Genomic DNA, 21,463 nt, shown 5'->3' with positions numbered 1-21,463 from the left:
TCAAAAAAAGTTTAAAAATGGAACTTGGATGAATCATTCACGATAAGATCAATAAAGATGCATTTACAAAATAGCTAGGATAAATTTTCATTTCTTGCTGATTTTAAAAAGGCTCTTATAGAACATTGTCTTTTTTTTACTATATTAGAAAAGAAAAAACAGTAATTTTGTAAATCTGACCCCTTGTTACATCACTTAATCAGGCTCAGGGCACATGGGGATAGTGGCTACGCTTTGCCCAGGAATGGAAAATTAGTGAATTATGAATTAGTTCTGTTCTGAAACCATGCTTCCTACAAACTGGCAAGCAGGACAAACAGTTCTTGCTTGACGCGTCACACACAAAATTGACTGATCTTTTGAGTAATGGTTCTCTCATAAAAGCACTACTCCTATTTCATTGGTAAACATCATGTTTTGGTTTTTCAACCTGCTCTCATGCATTAGATAATAGCATTTCCTGCTCAACTCTCCACTACTTTGGCAAATCCACACTATTGACATCAAGACTAGAACAGCTGTCTTTTCACCTCTCGTCCTTGTTGTCCTTTGTATATCTCAGCAGCGTACATGTTCCCACGGCAACCATCGCCAACTGGTTACCCCAACACTTACCAGCTGTACACCATGGAAAACACTCGGCAAACCATTCTGAATGATTACATCACTTCGCAGCAGATGCAGGTCATACCGCGCCCTGATGTCACAAGGGGACTGTCACCACGTGAACCGTCAATTGCCATCCCATACCCACCAGCTAGGGGTAAGGGGCATGATTGTCTTAGTGTGCGTGTGTGTGTGTGTGTTTGTTTTTGAAACTGAATGAAAGTATCAAAGGAAGAATGTAGTGTGTAGATATGGTGTTTGTGTGAACTAGTGGCAACCTTTTCCAGACCATCAGAAGCAAATGACCCTCAAGCAAATTGTAATTGCACATTAAATTTATTGAGTTCAAAACAGTTGTTAAATCCAGGGCTGGGGCTGTTTCTTAGACATCCACTAGACCTGTCTGTCAAGAGGCCCACATTTTTAGTTTTTCTGGTAATGTATGTTCACTCTGCACCCTGTTGTCACATCTACAGGAAGAAGGTTACCTGTTAAAAGTTGACCTGGGTCTGATGAGACATTATTTTGCAAAAATAAAAAAAATCATGGAAAGTTTCATAGTAATACTGCAGTTTCAATCTGAAGGAGTTTGACCTTAGACCTTTAGCAGGTCCTGCTGTCTACATCTCCAATCTAGGATGCAACATATTTCTAGAAATTATATTTCTTTCATATCTCCATATTTCTAGTTCTAATTTTGCTTTGCTTAATGAAAAAACATCGCTTAGTGGAAACTAGCTTTCAGCCCTGGTATCTTGTTATTTTTTGTAATTGAACTCTTAAATTCTTCCCCCAGTCTGTTAGTCATTAGATGTTTCTAGAAGATTAGTAGAGGGTGTTGGCTCTTTAAAGTTGAAGCTAATTGGTTGTGGATGCTCACCCTCTGGCCCTTTGCTTCTGTCTGTAAAAGGAATAATTGATCTAGCCCAGATGCCACCTACCATCCTGTTACCTCACCCCGGGGGGACAGGTTCCCCCTCCCTGGAACGCATCACCTACATCCCTGGACCTCAGACCCCTTTCCCTGCTAGGGCATTCAACCCTGCCTCCATATCTCCAGGTGAGGATCCCACCCCTCCTCTCCTATCCAACACCTGAACTTCCCCTTCAAGTCCTGGTGGTGGTGCTTTAGAAATTCGCCCTTCCCTGCTGCTCTGAGATTAGTTTTGCTGTTTTAAGCGAGGCGCTTTCTTCCACCTAAACCTAACTTGAGCCGTTTTCTGCTCCGCTATGGTAGCAATGCGCTGCTGCTAAATCTACAACATCATGGCAAAAAGAATTAAATTTCACCTGATTTATTAGCTAGTCTGAATTGATTGTGGTGATGGATAGTGTAATAATACAAAAAAAAAGAACACATCTTTATACTAGAGGTCTTCTTTGGTCCTAAAATCTGCACCCGAACCAGATGTGCATTCATTAATTTTTTAAAAAGAAAAACCTGACTTGAGACAGTTTAAGTTAGACTAGAGTCTGACCCAGTGTTTTTTGTTTTTTGTTTTTTTTTGTTTTTAAACCGAATGCAGAAAGCAACATCCAAATACCAAAATCAGAGACAAGAAATTAGAAACCCCCAGCATGTGTAGATTTAAAAGTAGGCCCATCTTCCTACTTTGTTTGTAGATGAAATTCATTCTCCAATCCTTTTTTGCAGCGTTTACTTTAGAAGTTTGGACCCATGTTGCCAAATAATGTAGCCTTAGTAACTCTTTGTGTAAGTCAGAAAACACTAAAGATATACAGTTATGCTTTAATTTTTGTTGCTTTATTTAGGCAACAGTGCACTGTTTTTCCACAAATCCAAGTAAATAAACCACTCATAATCTTTGTTACACATCAAATGAAAAGGACATTTATGTTAATATTAATATGGAAATCTTCAGGACAATTATTTAAAATTACCTGGAACCCGAGGTTACTAATATCAACCCGGCCCATGGCTGAGGCACTCAATTAAGTGTTAGACCCAAACCTGCTCGAGTCTCGTTTTTCATATCCAAGTGTGACTCTGAAGACCTCAACTTTATATTCTTTGTTTTCACTGGCTATTAGCAAAACTGAACATGCAGCTCTAGTTTAGTCAAATTCACAAACAAATAATTATTTTAGTGAATCAGTCAAAGAAGCACAATCTGTTCAGATTTGTTTATGGACTTAGCGGGCTTCCTGCTGAATTCTGTATATTCTGACAGACATAAAGTACCATTTTGAGGGATTAGATTGAGCTTATTGACATTTATAAAGAATGAAGAGAGCTGCTGGTATCAATCTCTGTCTGCGTGAGAATGAACCTAAAGATGTATGTAGATGCAGGATATAAGTCGTAATTAAAAAAGCAGCTGCAAGTACGTCCATACCCCTACCCTGAGATCCTGTTTTTACTGCCCACTTGTGTGTGCATCTCAAACATAATATTGGCAAATACTGGCCTTGGCTCAGTAGTGTCATATTTAAAGTTTGTCTTGGGGAGTGCAGGTGATCTGGAGGTGAGTAAACCTTGACTTTCTAAATGTCTATTCAAACCGAGAGGGGAATTATGGCTTGAAGTGAATTGCAAAAAGATGATGTTGCTAGATATATTCGCTCTCTGTGTGAATATGCTTTTAGAACTGTGTTTCATGGGTCCTGTGTCTGTGTTGTACTACAACACCAGTAACTATGCTGATCTTTTAGCATCATTCCATGTGCTGTCTTTACATATGGTTTAAATCTTGTACAGGAATGCATACAGTACATACAAATACCTGTTTTCTCTCAAGAATAATTCAGGTTTAATTTGATATTTTGCTTTGCACCCCTTTTCAACCGTCAAAGTGCTGGTGCCCAAACCACTTTTGCTGGCGCTTCCACCACAGAAAAAGGCAGCTCTCTTGCTGATCTTAAACAAGCAACTGTAATTTCAGAGGTTTAAGATTGGATGACAGACCTGAGTAGCGATGCCCAAATTTTCACCTTGTGTATGCTGTACCGATGTTTACGCTTGTTTTTTTGTTTTTGTCAGTCTTTTCGGCTTAAGAGCTTTTCTGCTTGTTTGGCTCTACAGGTACTGATTCTTCCATTGTGTCCACTGGTAAAGCATTGTAATAATAAGTGTCTACATAGTCCATTGATTAATTTGTGCTCTTCTCTTCACCAAACAAAACTACGCTCCTAGTGTACTATCTATAGAGGCAGCAGCCAATAAGCGTGAGGATTCTCTCTTGACGGTTCAGTGAAACACATTTTAACATGGGGAAATGTAATTACATGTGATTAAAACACTTTAGTCCTAATCTCTTGAGAGCACCAAACTGAATGGAATGCACCTTTAAGGGCAGGATCATGTCAGTTTTTCAGTTCAGGTTTCTACATCCTGAAAAGCTGGCATGCAACAAAAGGAGTATTAATACATGCTAATGTGTATTAAAGAGAATGTCTTCAGGGCTCTCAAAGAATCACTATCCTGGCGCCCCAGGGCTATTGTGTCTTCCAGTCGGGCTACCAAAATCTATCTTGAATAGTGAAATAAAATTAATTCCTTGATTTTTGTTGTTCACTCTCTTGTAGGGGTGAAATGGACTGTAATTGATCATTTGCACGTTTCTAAGTCTCGCCAATTTTAATATTCAAGCATTTTAAACCATTAAAGCACACAAAAATTCTGAAGAAAATTCAATCACTCAACACTCGTGTAGAGTTTTGAATTGATTACTCTTTCGCATATCCTTGCGTGAAAACATACACGTACACACAAAATTATCTCAAACTAACTGTCTCGGCAAGTATTCTGGTAAACACAGTTGCTTATTTCTTAAGTGAACGTAAACAGTGGAGAAAGAAATCGCATGTGTATCATTATATTAGATCAGTGCATCAGATATTAAAGGGGCAGCAGCCTATAAATACATGCTGCTGTCTGTGTCCTTAATGTTAAACAACAAATCACAACTTTAACAAAACTCTATATTTCATTTATTCAGTGAACACTATGTAGAATTTGCCTTCTCATTCAGTCCCTCTGCTTTTTTTGTTTCGTTCAGATGTTTTATGTAGAATAATTTCACAAAGCTAAAGTCAGACCATTCTGTTTTTGCTTCAAAGAAATGTGTTTTATGGGTCCTGTGTCTGTTTTGTACTATATCACCAGTAACTATGCTGATCTTTTAGCATCATTCCATGTGCTGTCTTTACATACGGTTTGAATCTTCAAACTGTTTCGGTTTCGTTCAGATGTTTTATGTCAAATAATTTCACAAAGCTAAAGTCAGACCATTCTGTTTTTACTTAAAATTTCGAAATTATACAATCTATATTACGTGTAGGCCTATGTACCATCTTTGTTACTTTGGATTGTGATTAAACTGCAGTGGTTGCCTCTAATTTTAAAGGGAAAGAGCCCAGGCTAAGCCTTAGCTTATATGAAGAGATTTTTTTATTTGTATTAATTTATTTGATTTGATTTATTAAAAAAATTCAGTTTGATACCTAATTTTGTTAATTAAAAAAAAATTGTATTGTGAAATCAGTATCTTGAATCATATCGCATCGTGATTAAATGAATCGTTACATCTCTATATGCTCCTAGTTTTTGCTGTGGTATCGAAGAAGGTAAAGTGTTCTTTAAATAATACGTGTTATTTAAATAATAAAAAATAAATAAAAAGATCCGATCTGTAACTCAAAATCTGTAATATGATCCGAGTTTTGTAATCCGTTGCACCCCTATTCTCTGTACTTGCAATTTGAAGAAAAAATACGATCACCTTTTTTTTTTATGATGCTGATTTGTCCACAGTGAAGTTCAGTCGATTTTTGTTATTCAGGATAGTTAAATTCATTTTGGTCTTCCAAAATCTAAAGAATGCCTGCCCGAGGGCTACCAGGGTTTTAGAAATTTTGTGAGCCCTGGTCTTGGTGAATGGATTAATGCCAATGTTATTCATATAGATTTATATACAGTATCTCTGCGATAATTTCACATCACTGTTATCATGAATTTGTCTGCTATTCCTAACAGCAACCCAGCTGGCCCTGTCAAAGTGCAGCAAGTGTAAAAGGCCCTTTTGGTTATAACCCCACTTTTTGTTTTTGTGTGTTTTCTTGTTCTTCACTTCGCACAGGACATCCTGCCCATCATAGTGCCACTGCAGCTATTGTGGAGAGGGAGAGTCAGAGAGAGAAGGAACGCGAGAGGGAAAGAGAGCGGGAGCGAGAAAGAGATCAGAGAGAACGGGAACGTGCAGCGGTAGAATATATGCGTGGAGGTAAGACTAATTGACACACAGAAGGAAATTATGTCACCAATAATGGTCCATTCTGCTCAGTCTCTAACAAACTGATGTATTCTGCCAATATTCTCAGGATGTGTCTCTGTTTATGTTGCAGGTTCTGAGCAACCTGGCCGACCAGGTAGCCGTAGTTTTTTGCGTTCCACTTCACCCTCTGTGAGATCACAGGAGGGCGTCCTCCAACAGCGGCCGAGCATCTTCCAGGGCACCACCTCCAAGAGCGTCATTACCCCACTCATGTGAGCAATGCACTCTTTATGACATCTCATAATAATCTAATAATTCATTTGTTTTATTATTAATATATATATATATATATATATATATATATATACATATTACATATATTAAAATTAATATATGTAATAATTAATACGTTTTTTTTTATAAATGCACACATTCACTTTATTTGTATTATATTAATTTATTATATTACTGCATTATAAATCTATAAACCAAAAATGTTTTATGTTTTTATTTATTTATCTATTTATTTATTTTTTGTGGTTGTTAAAGGGATTGTTCACCCAAAAGTAAAAAATGTCATCTTTCAGCTTTCACAAAAAAAAACGAATATATGAAGATATTTTTAACTTGCTTGAAGCATAATACCTTACTGGTTCTCACACATCAAGCACGTACAGTTGACCTTCTGTTTACCATGTTTTTTGAGCTGTATGTATGTGTTGATCAATGTTTACATGTGAATAAAAGCCTAAATTTAAATCTGTTCATAAAGTGAGCATATCTATTCAGAACACTTTAATTAAACCATTCGATTCATTTGCAATCCCTTTATGAACATTTTGAAGCATTAATATTTTGGTGGAGTTTCAGTAGAGGTACAGAAATCTCTTTGATTAATACATCTTAATTTGTGTTCCGAAGATAAAATTCTCATGTGTTTAGAACAACATGAATGTGAGTAATTGATGACAGTTTTCATTTTTGGGTGAACAATCCCTTTTAATTTATAGATTGTAAAATTTAGTTTTGCACTATTAAACTTCTGATTGTTTTGGTTGTCCAGGCAAATGCCCTTACAAGCAGCTGCATCTCAAGGCAACCGATACAGCAATGCAGCTGATGCCCTCGCCGCCCTTGTGGATGCTGCCGCCTCTGCCCCACAGATGGATGTTGCAAAAGTCAAGGAGGGCAAGCATAATAACAGTAGCTCCCGGGATGATGAAGTGATGTCATCACGACGGGCAGCACTGGAGTCGCAAGAGCTGGAGCGCCGTTCCGTGCAATCTCCATATGGGGATGTATCACTTCCTAGTGGAAAACCTTCCCATCCTGTGTATGCAGAAGGAGGAGGAGCTGCAGGGAGCAAAGAGAAAGCCCCACCCACCAAGTCACGCATGGAGGAGGAGCTGCGCACGCATGGGAAGACCACCATAACTGCTGCAAACTTTATTGATGTCATCATCACGCGCCAGATTGCCCCAGATAAGGACTCCCGTGAGAGAGGCTCACAAAGCTCTGACTCCTCCAGCAGCAGTGAGTGTCATCAGATGTTTATACATCTTATTCATACAATGTTTATTTAGTATTATTTATATTGAGTAATAACAATGATGCCAACAGAGGTTGCGTAACGCTGCACATCTGTACAGTTCATGACTATGAGTCTCATATGTTCACTACCATTCTAAGGTTTGGAGACTTCTTTAAAAAAAAATAATAACTTATGATCACCAAGGCTACATGTATTTGATCAATAATATAGAAATATTGTGAAATATTATTACAATTTGAAATAACTATTTTCTAATATATTTTAAAATCAAATTTTATTCCTGTGAGTTTTCAGCAGCCATTTCTCCAGTTTTCAGTGTCACGTGATTTTTCAGAAATCATTCAGATATGCTCTGGTGCTCAAAAACATTTATTATTAAGATCAATGTTGAAAACAGTTGTGCTGCTTAATATATTTGTGGAAAGTGTGATACATTTTTTTCAGGATTCTTTGAATAGAAATCATGTATTTGATATAGAAATCTTTTGTAACAAATGCCTTTAGTCACTTTTGATTAATGCATATTTGCTGAAAGTATTAATTTCTTTTCAGAAAGAAAAATCTTACTGACTCCAAACTTTTGAGCGGTAGTGTACATGCCCCAAAGCGGAGCAAACAGGAAGTCACAGTTGTACCATATGCTGGATTTGTGCAAGTTGGTCACAGTGCCTCAAGCATCTTTATATCAGAGGCAAAAAGGATGATTCAAGAAATTAGATACTTAAAAGACAGTCAAGACATATACTTAGGGATTTGCTAACAGAGAGCATTAACAGGACACCTAATAGGATAGCTAGTGCCATTGAGGCCATGAGACCTAATAGTCTTAGGAAACCTCGATAGCACAACCTGTGACCCAGCTGGAACGGAGACTGACAACAGTGACAAACTTCTGACCTGAGATTTGACAGGGTTATTCCATTAAAGGGAGTGTAGCTCTTAGCACAGGAAAGAAATTCGCTCTCTTTCCTAAGTGACTTACTATAAAGGCTGCTAGAAGTTTGTTTCAATGCCAACTTCTGTGTAATCTGTTCATTTTATGCCACATCGCTTGGTGGTAGATATTATCAGATGGATTTATTTATAACAAAGGCATGTTGTCTTCAAAATAAACAGAAAAGCATCAAAAGCCACATATGAAAGTTGATGGTGGAACCAAAGTAGCGACACTGCTGCTCAGCATGTTTTTTCTGTTGAATACTAGCAAGTGTTTATTTGGATGCATGTTGAAGACCGTGTGCTAAAGGTGTAGATGGCACACCCTCTCCTACTAACAAACCAGCTTTATTTACTTACAAGCCTGTAACATCATGTCTACATGTCGTTCAGTGTCATCCAGTCGTTATGATGCTCAGGGTGGAATTGAGGTGATCAGCCCTGCTAACTCTCCAGCCCTGAGAGAAGAGAAGAACGAAGGATCTTTCCCATCAGAAAAGAGCTCTCAGCCACACCCAGGTGAGACTTCAAATCCCTCGCGCCACAGCCCAGAACTTGAATGTCTGTTCTGTTAAAATGGGGTGAATCTCCTTAAATATTTTAGGAACACATCCAGGTTATTTTTCACCAACAAAAATATATATATTTTTTATATTATTTCGATTAATTAGAGCCATTAAGATTTTTTTCATTGTGACATGATTTTCATGACAGATGTGTTTTTTTTTTGTTTTTTTGTTTTTTTATCTGATCTTATGTTGTGTAGGATTAAGGTTTGACATTAACCGGTTCAGGCAGTCAGGAGATTCAGGACCTTCTGCCCCTCAGCAGCCCCCCTCCTCACAAGCAGACAGTTATGGACCTGTCCCGAAAACACACCGCATCATGACCCTCGCCGACCACATTTCGGTAAGTCACACTCATACTCTTGATGCTTTGTCATGTCACTCCTCCTTCATTTCCCTCACTTTCTCTCTCTCTCTGTCTTGCAGCATATCATTACACAGGACTTTGCCAAGAACCAAGATCCTCCCCCATCATCCAGCTCACTGCCTTCTTCTTCATCCTCCTCCTCACTCTCCTCCACATTCCAGAGCTCAGGTGTGGGAGGTGTTGCAGGTCGAGTTAAAGCCCCTAACCGCTATAGCCCAGAAAACCCAGCTCCTACTGCACACCACCAGAGACCACCAAACTCCTCCGATAAACCAAGAGCGAGGTACATATGAAAACAAACACACAGTGTATATATACAACGGCAGACATTTCACTCAAATGAGAGTCATTTGGACAATGCGCACAAGCCTTTTAAAGAATGTGTAACGAGGCCAGCTGGTAAGAGTTGCGCAGGGAAACCTCAATCTCAAGAAGTGCACTTGTGACTGGCTCTAGGCAGGGCGGTTAGGACCAAATGCATACACACAAATTATTGTTCAAAGTTTTGGGGTCTGTACTTGTTTTTGTTTTGTTTTGTTTTTTTATTTCTGTTCAGCAAGGACTTATTAAAGTGATCAAAAGTGACAGTAATGATATTTCTAATGTTACACAATATTTATTTCAAATAAATACTGTTCTTTTGAAATTTATATTCATCAAAAAATCCTGGGAAAAAAATTCAGTTTCCACAAAAATATTAAATTATAATATTTATCAATACTATACATTGTGAAATATTATAATTTAATGCTTTTAGTCAATGTTTGTATTATTAATATTATTATTCATTGTTTTTACTGTCTTTTAATCAAATAAATACAGTCTTGGTGAGTTCTTTAAAAAATATATAAAAAAAAACTGTACAAAAGCCTTGCCTAAATCCAGACTTTTGAATGATAGTGTATGTGAATATTTGTATACGGCACACCCAACCAACAGTCTCTATTGAGAACACAAGGACCTTAAAGGTTTTGGAAATTGGTTTTAAAATTGGGTGTCCTAAAATGAATGTCTCTGTAAACTGCCAAAAAATAAATAAATAAATAAAATTCGACCATAGTTAGATTCTTTTAGTCAATCTCAAATCTTGTCGATTTTGCGCATTCACGGGGAAGTTCATATATGTGAAGTAGGAAGCTGAGAGCATAGTAGTTAAATTGGATCATTGAAGTGAAGTGCCATTTTCAGCTTCACAATTGTGACAAAACAACATTGTGCCCTTTTGCCCCATCTCTAAATACGACGTTCAAGGGTCTCGTCGGTACAAAAGTATCTGTACAGGGCAGGTTTTTTTTTAATATAGAGTTGATTGGCTACGTCTGGCTGAAGTTCTAGAATGATTAACATCGCTTACAGCCCTTTCAACTAATCTGTGAAACACACTAAAAACAGCACTGCTGTCCCAGAAGCAGCCTCTTATCCATCTGTGTCTCTCAGGCCAGGTAGGTCTCCTGATCGAGGACGAGGACCGGAGAACTATGAGCCCATCTCTCCTCCTCAGGGTTATTCTGGGTTGGATAAACAGGAGGCCAGTGTGCTGCAGGGTCAGAGACGAGAGCAGGATCCCCCTGAACAGAGGTAGAAATTGATTGTCTCTCTTTACTACTTTGATGTATAAGCCTTTATTTATGCCTTTTTTAAATTACCTATATTTTTTCAGGCGTTTGTTTAGAATGATAAAGAAAAAAAAACACTCAAAGGAAAATGATATGAAAAAGTTGTAATAAAGAAGTTTAATTAAATTGAAAGCAACTGCCTGTGTACCTGAATGTTGTCTGTTTATTGTCTTAGTTATTTTGGGCTAGCCAAATTTCCTATGTCATATGCACTGTGTGATCTTAGACCTTTCTTTTGTGTCAGGACTGACTCGCGCTCCCCAGGCAGCAGCAGTTACCTGCCCTCATTCTTTACCAAACTGGAGAGCACGTCTCCTATGGTTATGTCCAAAAAGCAGGAGATCTTCCGCAAAGCAGAAGTCGGTGAGTGACAACAGCAAGCCCATTTTCTCAGAGACCTACTGACATTCAAGCTCAGAATATTTACTTCACTGCACTGATAAACTGATGTCTTTTATTTAGACTATGCGCCCAATACTGCGCTCCTGTACTCGTACTCTTACTCATACTCATTAAAATGCTCCGATACCAAAAAAATAATACCACACAGTGTGTGAACAGTGCTGTGTCCAGACAAAGAACCACAGAACAACAGAGAGCAGAATGGAGTTATTCGAATTTAAGGATGTCTGTGAAGAACATGTATGTAATATTATGTTAAACATTCAATATTCACGCCTGTATAGCTGATGTGCACGAGCTGATGAGCAAAGCACGCTGTGTGTTGTGTCGTGCACGTGTCGAGCAAATATCCCTTTCTCACAGATATCACAGGAAAGTTTGTTGTTTGGTCAGGGAAATAACTGAAGGAAATATGTTTGCTAAATGAAGCCAACTAGCATAATTCATACTATATTCTGGTTTCTGTACCCAGTATTTTAAAAAATGACAAATGCAATGAAAATACTGGTACCTGTATTGGCAAGTACCAAAAGTGAAAGTATCGGTATCGGAGTCGTTCTGGAAAAAGTGGTATCGGTGCATCCCTAATTTAGACAATTGCCACCTGATTAGCACCTAATTCTACCTCCCGTTTGCTCCTGACCTCAACAGGTAACGCTCAGCCAGGCACAGAGATCTTCAATCTCCCAGCAGTAACAACATCAAGTGAGTTTCACAACTTATCAGTATGATTAATTTCACCGTAAAAACATGTAACTGCATCAACACTTGCATCATTTGATGTATTTTTCTGTGTTTGTGGCATGTGTTTTATATCATAGTTTAAACACTTCTTAAATTGCTTTCAGTGTTTCCAATATGTGCATGCGTGTATGTTTTTTTTATCCTTTACAGGCAGTGTAAACCCTAGAAACCACTCGTTTAGTGATCCAGCCAGTAATCTGGGTCTGGAGGACATCATCAGGAAGGCTCTGATGGGGAACATGGAGGAGAAGCAGGAGGACCAGCAGCAGCAAGCCCAGCTGGGGACAGGAAACACCTCAGGCAGTATTTCAGACAGCCGACAGGAGGCCAGCCCATCCCCTAACACAGGTTCATACTGTAAATTCACATCAATGAACATACATTTTCTCTAAAACAGAAAAAAACATACCAACATGCTGAACTTTCTGCAGAGTGCTTTGTGGGTCGGCTAATTACCACGAAAAAAACAGTGTATTGGTCTTTTTAATCTGTGTGTGGATAAATACACAGATAATACCGGTCTTTAGTGGATAATCACTCTGAATTAGAGCAGTCACAATATTGGATTTTTATTAGTTATCACAGCTAAAAGCATTCATGATAATGAAATTTTCATGATATCTATAATGAAAATAAATAAATGCTATCGGTCAAATGTATCTTTTTGTTTTCTCTTTTTTTGACCAATGAATCACACTCAAAATGAATGGGAAAGTACTTCCGGAAGCAGCGCTGCTGAGAAAGTGCAGAGAGAAAGTTTGTAACTGTACGAAAGCATCCAAAACGAACTTGCCGTTGATTGGCACATCCTACAGACTGTGTAACACCTTGTTTGTTTGTTTTTTTGTTGTTGTTTTTTTTTGCTAAAAAAACTCACATTGGCAAGCAAATTTTTTAGGTTCATGTTTTGCTTTTGTCTGTCATCTCCAACATTATTTTGAGCGGCAATAAGAGCTACAAATTGTGTCGTTGTCGTCTTTCTCTTTTGTAACGGGTGACAACAAGGTGCATTATCTCCGCCTACTATGTTGATGCAACAACCAGATAGTCACTGCCCCTGGATCATTTACGATATTATCAAATGTACAGTATTAACATATCATTAAAATTTCATTTTTGAAATATATTGTGATACCTCTATTCTGAATGTTTACATTCAAGACCAGACCAAATTGTGTCTAGGACATAAACCTCACTGCTGACATCCTTGTCTATCTTTCTGCCTCCATAGCAGGAAAACAGAAGCTGCAGAGTAAAGCTAGCAGCAGGAAATCAAAGTCTCCTAACCCAGGCCAGGCTTACTCTGCCGGAGAGCGGCCCTCTTCTGTGTCCTCCGTTCATTCAGAGGGCGATTACCACAGACAGGCACCCACCTGGGCTTGGGAGGACCGGCCGTCATCCACAGGTGAGCGACTTGATTGTGGATTGTTAGATGAAGTTGTTTTGTCATTTAAAATGGTTGTTTCTCTTTCCTCTGGCCTCAGGTTCCATGCAGTTCCCTTATAACCCCTTGACGATGCGCATGCTCAGTAGTACCCCTCCCACCTCCATGGCCAGCCCATCTCCCTCCATGCAGTCCCAGCAGCAGCCACAAGGCGGCGCCGTGGCCCCGACGCGTGCATGGGAGAGAGATAAGAGCTACAAATTGTGTCGTTGTCGTCTTTCTCTTTTGTAACGGGTGACAACAAGGTGCATTATCTCTGCCTACTATGTTGATGCAACAACCAGATAGTCACTGCCCCTGGATTATTTACGATATTATCAAATGTACAGTATTAACATATCATCTGAAAAAAAAAAGTTACTTGTCCCCTGATTTTGAAATCCAGTGTTTGTATCACTCTGTCTCCTCAGTAGTGGATGAGAAACGTGCAGACCAATCAATAAAGTAGAACAGAGCTCCACCTCTCTGAAACAAACAGCGCTGTATCTCCTGTCTCTACTGTGTTTCTTTCCAATCAGCTACCAGAAAAATCCAAGATATTTTGAAAAAGAAGATTCCACATACTGGCTTGGAATAACATGAGGGTGAATAAAAGATTACAGAATTTTCAATTTTGGGTGAACCTTTTGTTTAAGTTCCCCAACAGCACTACAGCAACTGAATGCAACTAAAACATGTTCAGTTTAATATAGAATTTGACACATTATGTACTGCCTGTGCACCCTGCGTCTTAAATATAACTTTTTTCCAGAGTCCTTCAGGTGAGCATTCTTGTCGTTCAAACAGTAGTGTGCAGTGCTAGCAATGCTAACATTACTGGTTTAATTCCCAGGGAATGCAAGAACTGAATAAAAATATACTTTGAAGGTAATGTACTGTAAGTCATGATTTGAGTCAAAGCTTGAGAATAATTGGAATTCAAATTATTGAAATATTACTGCCATGTTGGTAAAAACATAAATGACCACATTCTTAATTTTTCCAAATTAAGATAAAATGTCAGATCAAATCTAAGGTGTATGACTATAGCGGTTGTGAGGGTGAAGTCTGACTGGCTTGAGGTAAATACTGAGAAATATCAAGAGTTTTTGCTTATACTGTATACAGGTGTACATGCCAATATTAGATTTTTTGTTTGGATGAATCAAAAAACTGTCTGAAGCAGAATTCACACATTCACCTTCATATGTGAAGACAATTATTCTGTATTGTTAATTGTGCATTTGTGAACACTTCCTGCTCGATGTGTAAGGAAGTGACAATTTCACACCACAATGCACATTCCTCCTGCAGCTTCAGTGATCAGATGAGACCATGAAGCTGTTTGGACTGCATTTCTCTGCTGTGTGGATGTTGTGCTGCTGCTGCTGCTGTCTTGTGTATGGCAGAGGTCAGTAAATTCTCTCAAATGTTTATCAGCTCTACATTTCTTTAATTGCACCAATTAAAGTGTGCTTTTGTCTTTGATTATATCAGTCTTGTCCATTTCTAATCCTTCACACAGGTCATGGTTTGTGTATTAAAGAAAAGCTCATTACAAAAATCTATTTAACCACAGAACTGCAATCTAAAGTCCTGCTGCCGTGCCTTTTTGAACCAGCTCTCTTTGGATCAGACCTGACCATGAGTTCGAGTGCTCTGTGGACTCAGATTAATAATGAAACAGTTGACTACATTTTAGAGATCATAGTAAATGGTCAGATAAGCTTCTGGAATAACAGACACAATAGAATTAATGGATTCGGTGATGCTGCTGCCTCTGAAAACTTCTCCATCCTGATTAGAGATGTGCGGCTCTCTGATCTGGGTCTCTACCGCTGTCAACTGTACAGAGACTTCAACTGTTCTCTGGGCTATAAAGAGATAGAAATCAGTGAGTATGTGAATTATACCTCTTTACGAGGACATTAATAGACTATCGGCAGTAGAAACCTGATATAGTGTTATGAAGTGGATGAATTTATGCTGGCTTATATCTCAGTCATCTGTATGATTTTGATCAGGTCTGGCTGCTGTCGAGTTTTCACTGCTCCGTAACTGGCAGCTCATAGCTGCAGGAGGAGGAGGAGGAGGATTTCTGCTGCTCTGTCTGGTCTCTGTGTGTGTTTACTATACATGGACAAAACGTGAGTCTGACTACTGCTATGAAACAAACCATAATGATTTAAGACAATTCATACAACACATATGCTACTACAATACAGTAAATGAAGTGAAAGCTACATATTGTAAAGACATTATAAACAAAACAAGTAAAAGACCCGATGTGTGATGACAATATGATTCTGAGCCAGGCTGATTCAATTCAAGTCACTCTGGAATAGTTTTCAATGTGAACTGCTCTAGCCTCCTGAGACCTCATATGAGGACATTATATTTTGGTGTATTTCTCTTGAGACTATACATGCCACCGTTTTATGTTTCACTATGACCACTCCCTCTCCTTGGTCTTCAAATATGTCTGATATTAATTTAGTGACACTCTTATGGAAATATGATCATATTTTGTAATTATCATTTAAATCAGTCTCATTTTTAAACTGTCTGTCATAAATCAACATCTCAGGAAAATGTTATGGGGTTTCAAATCAAAATATGACTTTGTTATGAAACAGGATGTTGATTTCATACATGTCCTCATATGAGGACACTGGGACTAAAAGCATGTTTATTAGCATTTTGGGAGACATAAATGAATAGGGAAAGAAATTATGTTTCAATATTCTATTAAATATTTTATATTATTATGAAAATCTTGTCAAATATTACTCCCATTATTACACTTCTTTTTTCATTACATGTTGGCACAAAAACATTAATATGCAAATTAGATTTAGTTTATAGATACATTGTATATAATGAGAAAACCCGTTTATGGCCATTTTACACACACTTTGCAGAAAGAAAAATTGCATATCAAATCATTCTGTTATAACATAGTTATAGAGAATTATCTTTATACAAAGTTTGGTAAAAAAAAAAATCTTGAAAACTAAAAATGTATTGGTGATTTTAAAAAATCTATTGTTTTTGTTCATGCATGTCTTTTTTTTTTTTTATTGTGTCCCGATGTGCTTTTTTTATGCTCTAAACAATGTAAAGACATGAAAAAAAACATTTTTTTTTCTTTTCTCTGTTCTTAAGAGGTTAAAATGGAGATGTTTTTGAATCTGGAGAACATATTGTACAAAGCTTGATATCACTAACATTTTCTTCTAACATGATCTTTCAGGTGCAGCAGTTGATGCGATGACCTACACAACAGTTGTCTTAAAGGCACTGCCATGAATGCAAGGGTAAAAAAACGAATCGCCAAAAACCAATGACTTGTACATATTTTAGACACTTCCAAAACTGTGCAACAAAGATGGAAATACAATTTTTAAATACATGAATTATGTTTCCATCTTTGATGCCACAGGTTTGGAAGTGCCTTTTTCTGTTCCAAAGAAGGGGGTGTCCCAATACATTTGTCCATATGTATGTACAAGTCACAGGTGTTTGGTGATGAGTTTCTGGCTCAAGGTCTGCATTTAAAGTCACAGCAGAGGTGTTCAGCTGGGGTTAAGACTTGGCTTTCTGCAGACCAGTCAAGTTCTTCCACACTGACTGAAGCAACCTTGCCTTATACACAGAGGTATTGTTGTGTTAGAATAGAAAATGATCCTGTTCAAACTATTAGTATAAAATTAGAAGCACACAATTCCCTAGAACAGCATTATATGCTTTTTGTTTTTACAAAAAATTTGAAATTACTAAAGTAGTCAAACCTGTTCATTAGAAGGAGGTGTCCCAATACTTTTGGCAATATAGTGTACAAGCCAGCCTAGCTATTCAAAATATTTGTCTGCAATTTAATAATATTGACCTATTACTTTTGCTATTGCTTTTGACCATTAGGTATCAGTAACCTGATTCATTCAGAACCTGTTTTATAGACATAGACTTTCTGTACCACACTATTCTACAGATATGGAATGAGTTTGACTACTTAATCAGCTATATTAATAGAAATGCATCACTGGGGCAAACTAAAAAATCCTAAAATAATAAATAGGATACCCCATAGCAGCATTTCCAGCAGTATCCAACATTTCTCAATCATGATCTTACTCAGCTAAATGTGACTATTAGCTCAACAGCTGTATTCCTTGATTGCTAGCTACCTATGCACATACAGCACACAATGTTAAAAATATTCTACATTATGAACCTTAACCCAAAAACCTTTAGCTTCCTACACTGTAGATCATGGGTTTTCAACCTTTTAGCACTTGGCCGTTTCCAGAAATTTGTCAAGTTTTTCGTCAGGTGTCTTTTTTAATTATATGATGTCATTACGTTGTTGTCTTGCCACCAGCCAATCGCTGCATTGCTGATCGTGGTTTTGAGTATCGATAAATCTACCCTTTTCGGGGAACAAAAGAACGTGCAGTAATCTTAGACAACGTAATCCAGATATTTTAATCAAATCCTATATAGCTCCTTGTCGCAAAAAAATATTAATAATATTTTAGCTGTACTTAAATAAAACTAGCGATTTGTTTTGGAGATTTTTTTTTATTTTTTACTTGGCCACACCCTGCCGTAGGCCCGTGACCCCCTCACGTTTGCTCTCAATCACGCCAATGAGTCTGCGCCGTGAACACACCAGTACGCCACGCCTGCCATGATGCACACCACAATTTCATTATAAGCATCAATCAAGATGGCGGAGAAAAAATATGAGCAGCACTTTAAAAATTGCTGGTTGCAAGAACCTGCATTTAAAGACTGGCTTCAGCCTATTATGGGAAATGCATCAGAAGCTTTTTGCAAATATTGCAAAGTCATACAAAATGCTAAGTCAGATCCCTCCAGGACCGAGTTTGGACAGCCCTGCTCCAAGACCTGAGAGTTAACTCTGTGTGTTTTCTCAGTGGGATGGTTGTGAAGGTTCAGGATAAGTTTCGTCACCCAGACTGTTTCGTGTGTACAGAATGTGAGGAAAACCTAAGGCAGAAAGATACTACTGCATAGATGATGAACTGTACTGTGAAACCCAGGCTCATGCCCAGGCAAAACCACCTGAGAGTCCAGACCTTTGATCTTCTCAGTGTTCTTCTGACTACATCAGGGCACCAACTACTCAGTGCATGAACATCTTGTTTTAACCACGGACACAAAAGTTATACCACAATTCATGCGCAGTCATGTCAACCAGATACTGAGAGAGAGACACAGTGCATCATCGTGTCATGTGTGCTGGGATGCAGTATTTTGCACTTACTTTGTAGTAATAGAGTGTGTTGACTGAAATAAGATTGTATGAATAAAGTTTTGAAAGTGAAAGTGACATGTGGCCAAGTATGACATGAGGCCAGCAGTGTTGCCAATTTGGTGATTTTGTCGCCAAATTTAGCTACTTTCACATTGTAGCTGCGACTTTTTTTTTGCGACAAGGAGCTATTTTAGCTATATTTAAACAAAACTAGCGAATTTTTGAGATTTTTTTTATTTTTTACTTGGCCACACCCTGCCGTAGGCCCGTGACCCCCTCACGTTTGCTCTCAATCACGCCAATGAGTCTGCGCCGTGAACACACCAGTACGCCACGCCTGCCATGATGCACACTAGCTACCTATGCACATACAGCACACAATGTTAAAAATATTCTACATTATGAACCTTAACCCAAAAACCTTTAGCTTCCTACACTGTAGATCATGGGTTTTCAACCTTTTAGCACTTGGCCGTTTCCAGAAATTTGTCAAGTTTTTCGTCAGGTGTCTTTTTTAATTATATGATGTCATTACGTTGTTGTCTTGCCACCAGCCAATCGCTGCATTGCTGATCGTGGTTTTGAGTATCGATAAATCTACCCTTTTCGGGGAACAAAAGAACGTGCAGTAATCTTAGACAACGTAATCCAGATATTTTAATCAAATCCTATATAGCTCCTTGTCGCAAAAAAATATTAATAATATTTTAGCTGTACTTAAATAAAACTAGCGATTTGTTTTGGAGATTTTTTTTTATTTTTTACTTGGCCACACCCTGCCGTAGGCCCGTGACCCCCTCACGTTTGCTCTCAATCACGCCAATGAGTCTGCGCCGTGAACACACCAGTACGCCACGCCTGCCATGATGCACACCACAATTTCATTATAAGCATCAATCAAGATGGCGGAGAAAAAATATGAGCAGCACTTTAAAAATTGCTGGTTGCAAGAACCTGCATTTAAAGACTGGCTTCAGCCTATTATGGGAAATGCATCAGAAGCTTTTTGCAAATATTGCAAAGTCATACAAAATGCTAAGTCAGATCCCTCCAGGACCGAGTTTGGACAGCCCTGCTCCAAGACCTGAGAGTTAACTCTGTGTGTTTTCTCAGTGGGATGGTTGTGAAGGTTCAGGATAAGTTTCGTCACCCAGACTGTTTCGTGTGTACAGAATGTGAGGAAAACCTAAGGCAGAAAGATACTACTGCATAGATGATGAACTGTACTGTGAAACCCAGGCTCATGCCCAGGCAAAACCACCTGAGAGTCCAGACCTTTGATCTTCTCAGTGTTCTTCTGACTACATCAGGGCACCAACTACTCAGTGCATGAACATCTTGTTTTAACCACGGACACAAAAGTTATACCACAATTCATGCGCAGTCATGTCAACCAGATACTGAGAGAGAGACACAGTGCATCATCGTGTCATGTGTGCTGGGATGCAGTATTTTGCACTTACTTTGTAGTAATAGAGTGTGTTGACTGAAATAAGATTGTATGAATAAAGTTTTTGTTTTGGAGAATCATAATATCTCTTATCTGTTGTATTTGAGCAGGACAGATAATTCCCAACATTGTGTCTTTCCATCATTTCCATCATGTTTGATGTGCTTGCAGATCACAAGCATTTCCTAATTTCACTTCAGAATTTTTTGTTATACCTAATCTTTTGTTATATTTTTTATACTGTCATCATTTGTAAAGTGTATATATATATATATATATATATATGTACTTTCCTTTACCTTTACCAATTTTACCTGTATTTACTTTGTTTTCATATTTGGTGACTTTTTGTGAAAAATGTAGACTTTTGAGGGTGGTTCTAGAGATTTTCGGAGGGAGGGGTTTGGCAACACTGCTCATGATACTCTGAACCATGTTACCCTCCAGAGCATGCAGTCCCACTCATCAGACAGTAAACACCTGCTGGAGATTCTGGAATAACAGGAGCAGATGAACTCAAGTGTGCAATTTCTGTTAGCACTGATCATTTTTATGTCATATTTAAGTAATTATCCTTTGAAGTTTTTACTTAAGTGTCTCATTTTTACCATCTGTCTCTACAAACCAAACAGTGCATATAATATTTCAGTATTACAAATACTAGGGATACGAGTTTGGTATATAAAATATAGCCAGACTAAAAAACTGAAAGTTACATGGCTTTAATTTTACTGTCTTCAAATTACAATTTTCTTCAATATTTTCATCATTTGAGTGAATAGCAAAGAATGCAGATTTTGTTTGCTTCATTTTTAATGTGTTAATTGTTCCAACATGAGGCTCATCACAATGAACTGTGAAATACAGAAATGTATCAGACAAAGACAAAGTTTGGTAACTTCTGATTACTTATCTGTGTTCCCAGTGTCTAGCAGTGTGAACTAGGTCTTAAGTGTTGTTTTTCTGCTTTCGATAGTTATCAGTGAATTGGTTTTGTGGCAGAAGAGGCAGACAGAAGGCCGTTTGTGGTGATAAGTGGGATGTGCTCAGTTTCACCAGCTATTCAAATGAAACAAAATTGCAGAAAAAAAATACGCAAAATTTTCAAATGCCTCTAATGATCTGATCCACATTTTATTTAATTTTTTAACAATAAATTTGACCCTTTTCTAACTGTTTGGTTAGAATTTTATAAAAAAAACAATTTTAATTTATTTTTATGCTGCATTTATGAAGCTAAGAAGTTGAGCCATATACTGTATATATATATATATATATATATATAC

The 21,463-nt window shown here is 37.9% G+C and overlaps 2 protein-coding genes across 3 annotated transcripts in view; both read left to right on the top strand.

Annotated features, from left to right (window-relative positions):
• Window positions 1–13,698, top strand: part of LOC107553567 (nuclear receptor corepressor 1-like) — a 125,538-nt gene extending 111,840 nt beyond the window's left edge. The window contains exons 34-47 of the mRNA XM_016235837.1: window positions 563–763; window positions 1,517–1,666; window positions 5,706–5,849; window positions 5,971–6,112; window positions 6,904–7,373; window positions 8,722–8,847; window positions 9,095–9,237; window positions 9,321–9,544; window positions 10,699–10,839; window positions 11,122–11,240; window positions 11,931–11,984; window positions 12,174–12,371; window positions 13,255–13,428; window positions 13,508–13,698. Coding sequence (XP_016091323.1) covers window positions 563–763; window positions 1,517–1,666; window positions 5,706–5,849; window positions 5,971–6,112; window positions 6,904–7,373; window positions 8,722–8,847; window positions 9,095–9,237; window positions 9,321–9,544; window positions 10,699–10,839; window positions 11,122–11,240; window positions 11,931–11,984; window positions 12,174–12,371; window positions 13,255–13,428; window positions 13,508–13,698 — 2,477 coding nt within the window. The remainder of the gene's footprint in view (window positions 1–562; window positions 764–1,516; window positions 1,667–5,705; window positions 5,850–5,970; window positions 6,113–6,903; window positions 7,374–8,721; window positions 8,848–9,094; window positions 9,238–9,320; window positions 9,545–10,698; window positions 10,840–11,121; window positions 11,241–11,930; window positions 11,985–12,173; window positions 12,372–13,254; window positions 13,429–13,507) is intronic.
• Window positions 13,699–13,815: 117 nt separating this feature from the next.
• Window positions 13,816–16,768, top strand: LOC107553577 (uncharacterized). Of its 2 annotated transcripts, none has more exons than XM_016235845.1 (4): window positions 13,816–14,857; window positions 14,972–15,340; window positions 15,471–15,593; window positions 16,700–16,768. In XM_016235845.1, the coding sequence occupies exons 1-4, from the start codon at window positions 14,782–14,784 to the stop codon at window positions 16,753–16,755; spliced, it is 624 nt and encodes a 207-aa protein (XP_016091331.1). In that variant the 5' UTR covers window positions 13,816–14,781; the 3' UTR covers window positions 16,756–16,768. The 2 variants fall into 2 exon arrangements, with proteins under 2 accessions (XP_016091331.1, XP_016091332.1); XM_016235846.1 differs by having other exon boundaries at window positions 14,833–14,857; window positions 14,944–15,340.
• Window positions 16,769–21,463: the final 4,695 nt, after the last annotated feature.

Source organism: Sinocyclocheilus grahami, unplaced genomic scaffold (genome assembly GCF_001515645.1).
Source record: "Sinocyclocheilus grahami isolate Dianchi unplaced genomic scaffold, SAMN03320097.WGS_v1.1 scaffold475.1, whole genome shotgun sequence".
NCBI classification, from domain to species: Eukaryota; Metazoa; Chordata; class Actinopteri; order Cypriniformes; family Cyprinidae; genus Sinocyclocheilus; species Sinocyclocheilus grahami.
Note: the sequence above shows the minus strand (reverse complement) of the source record. Positions and strands in the feature narration are given on the sequence as shown.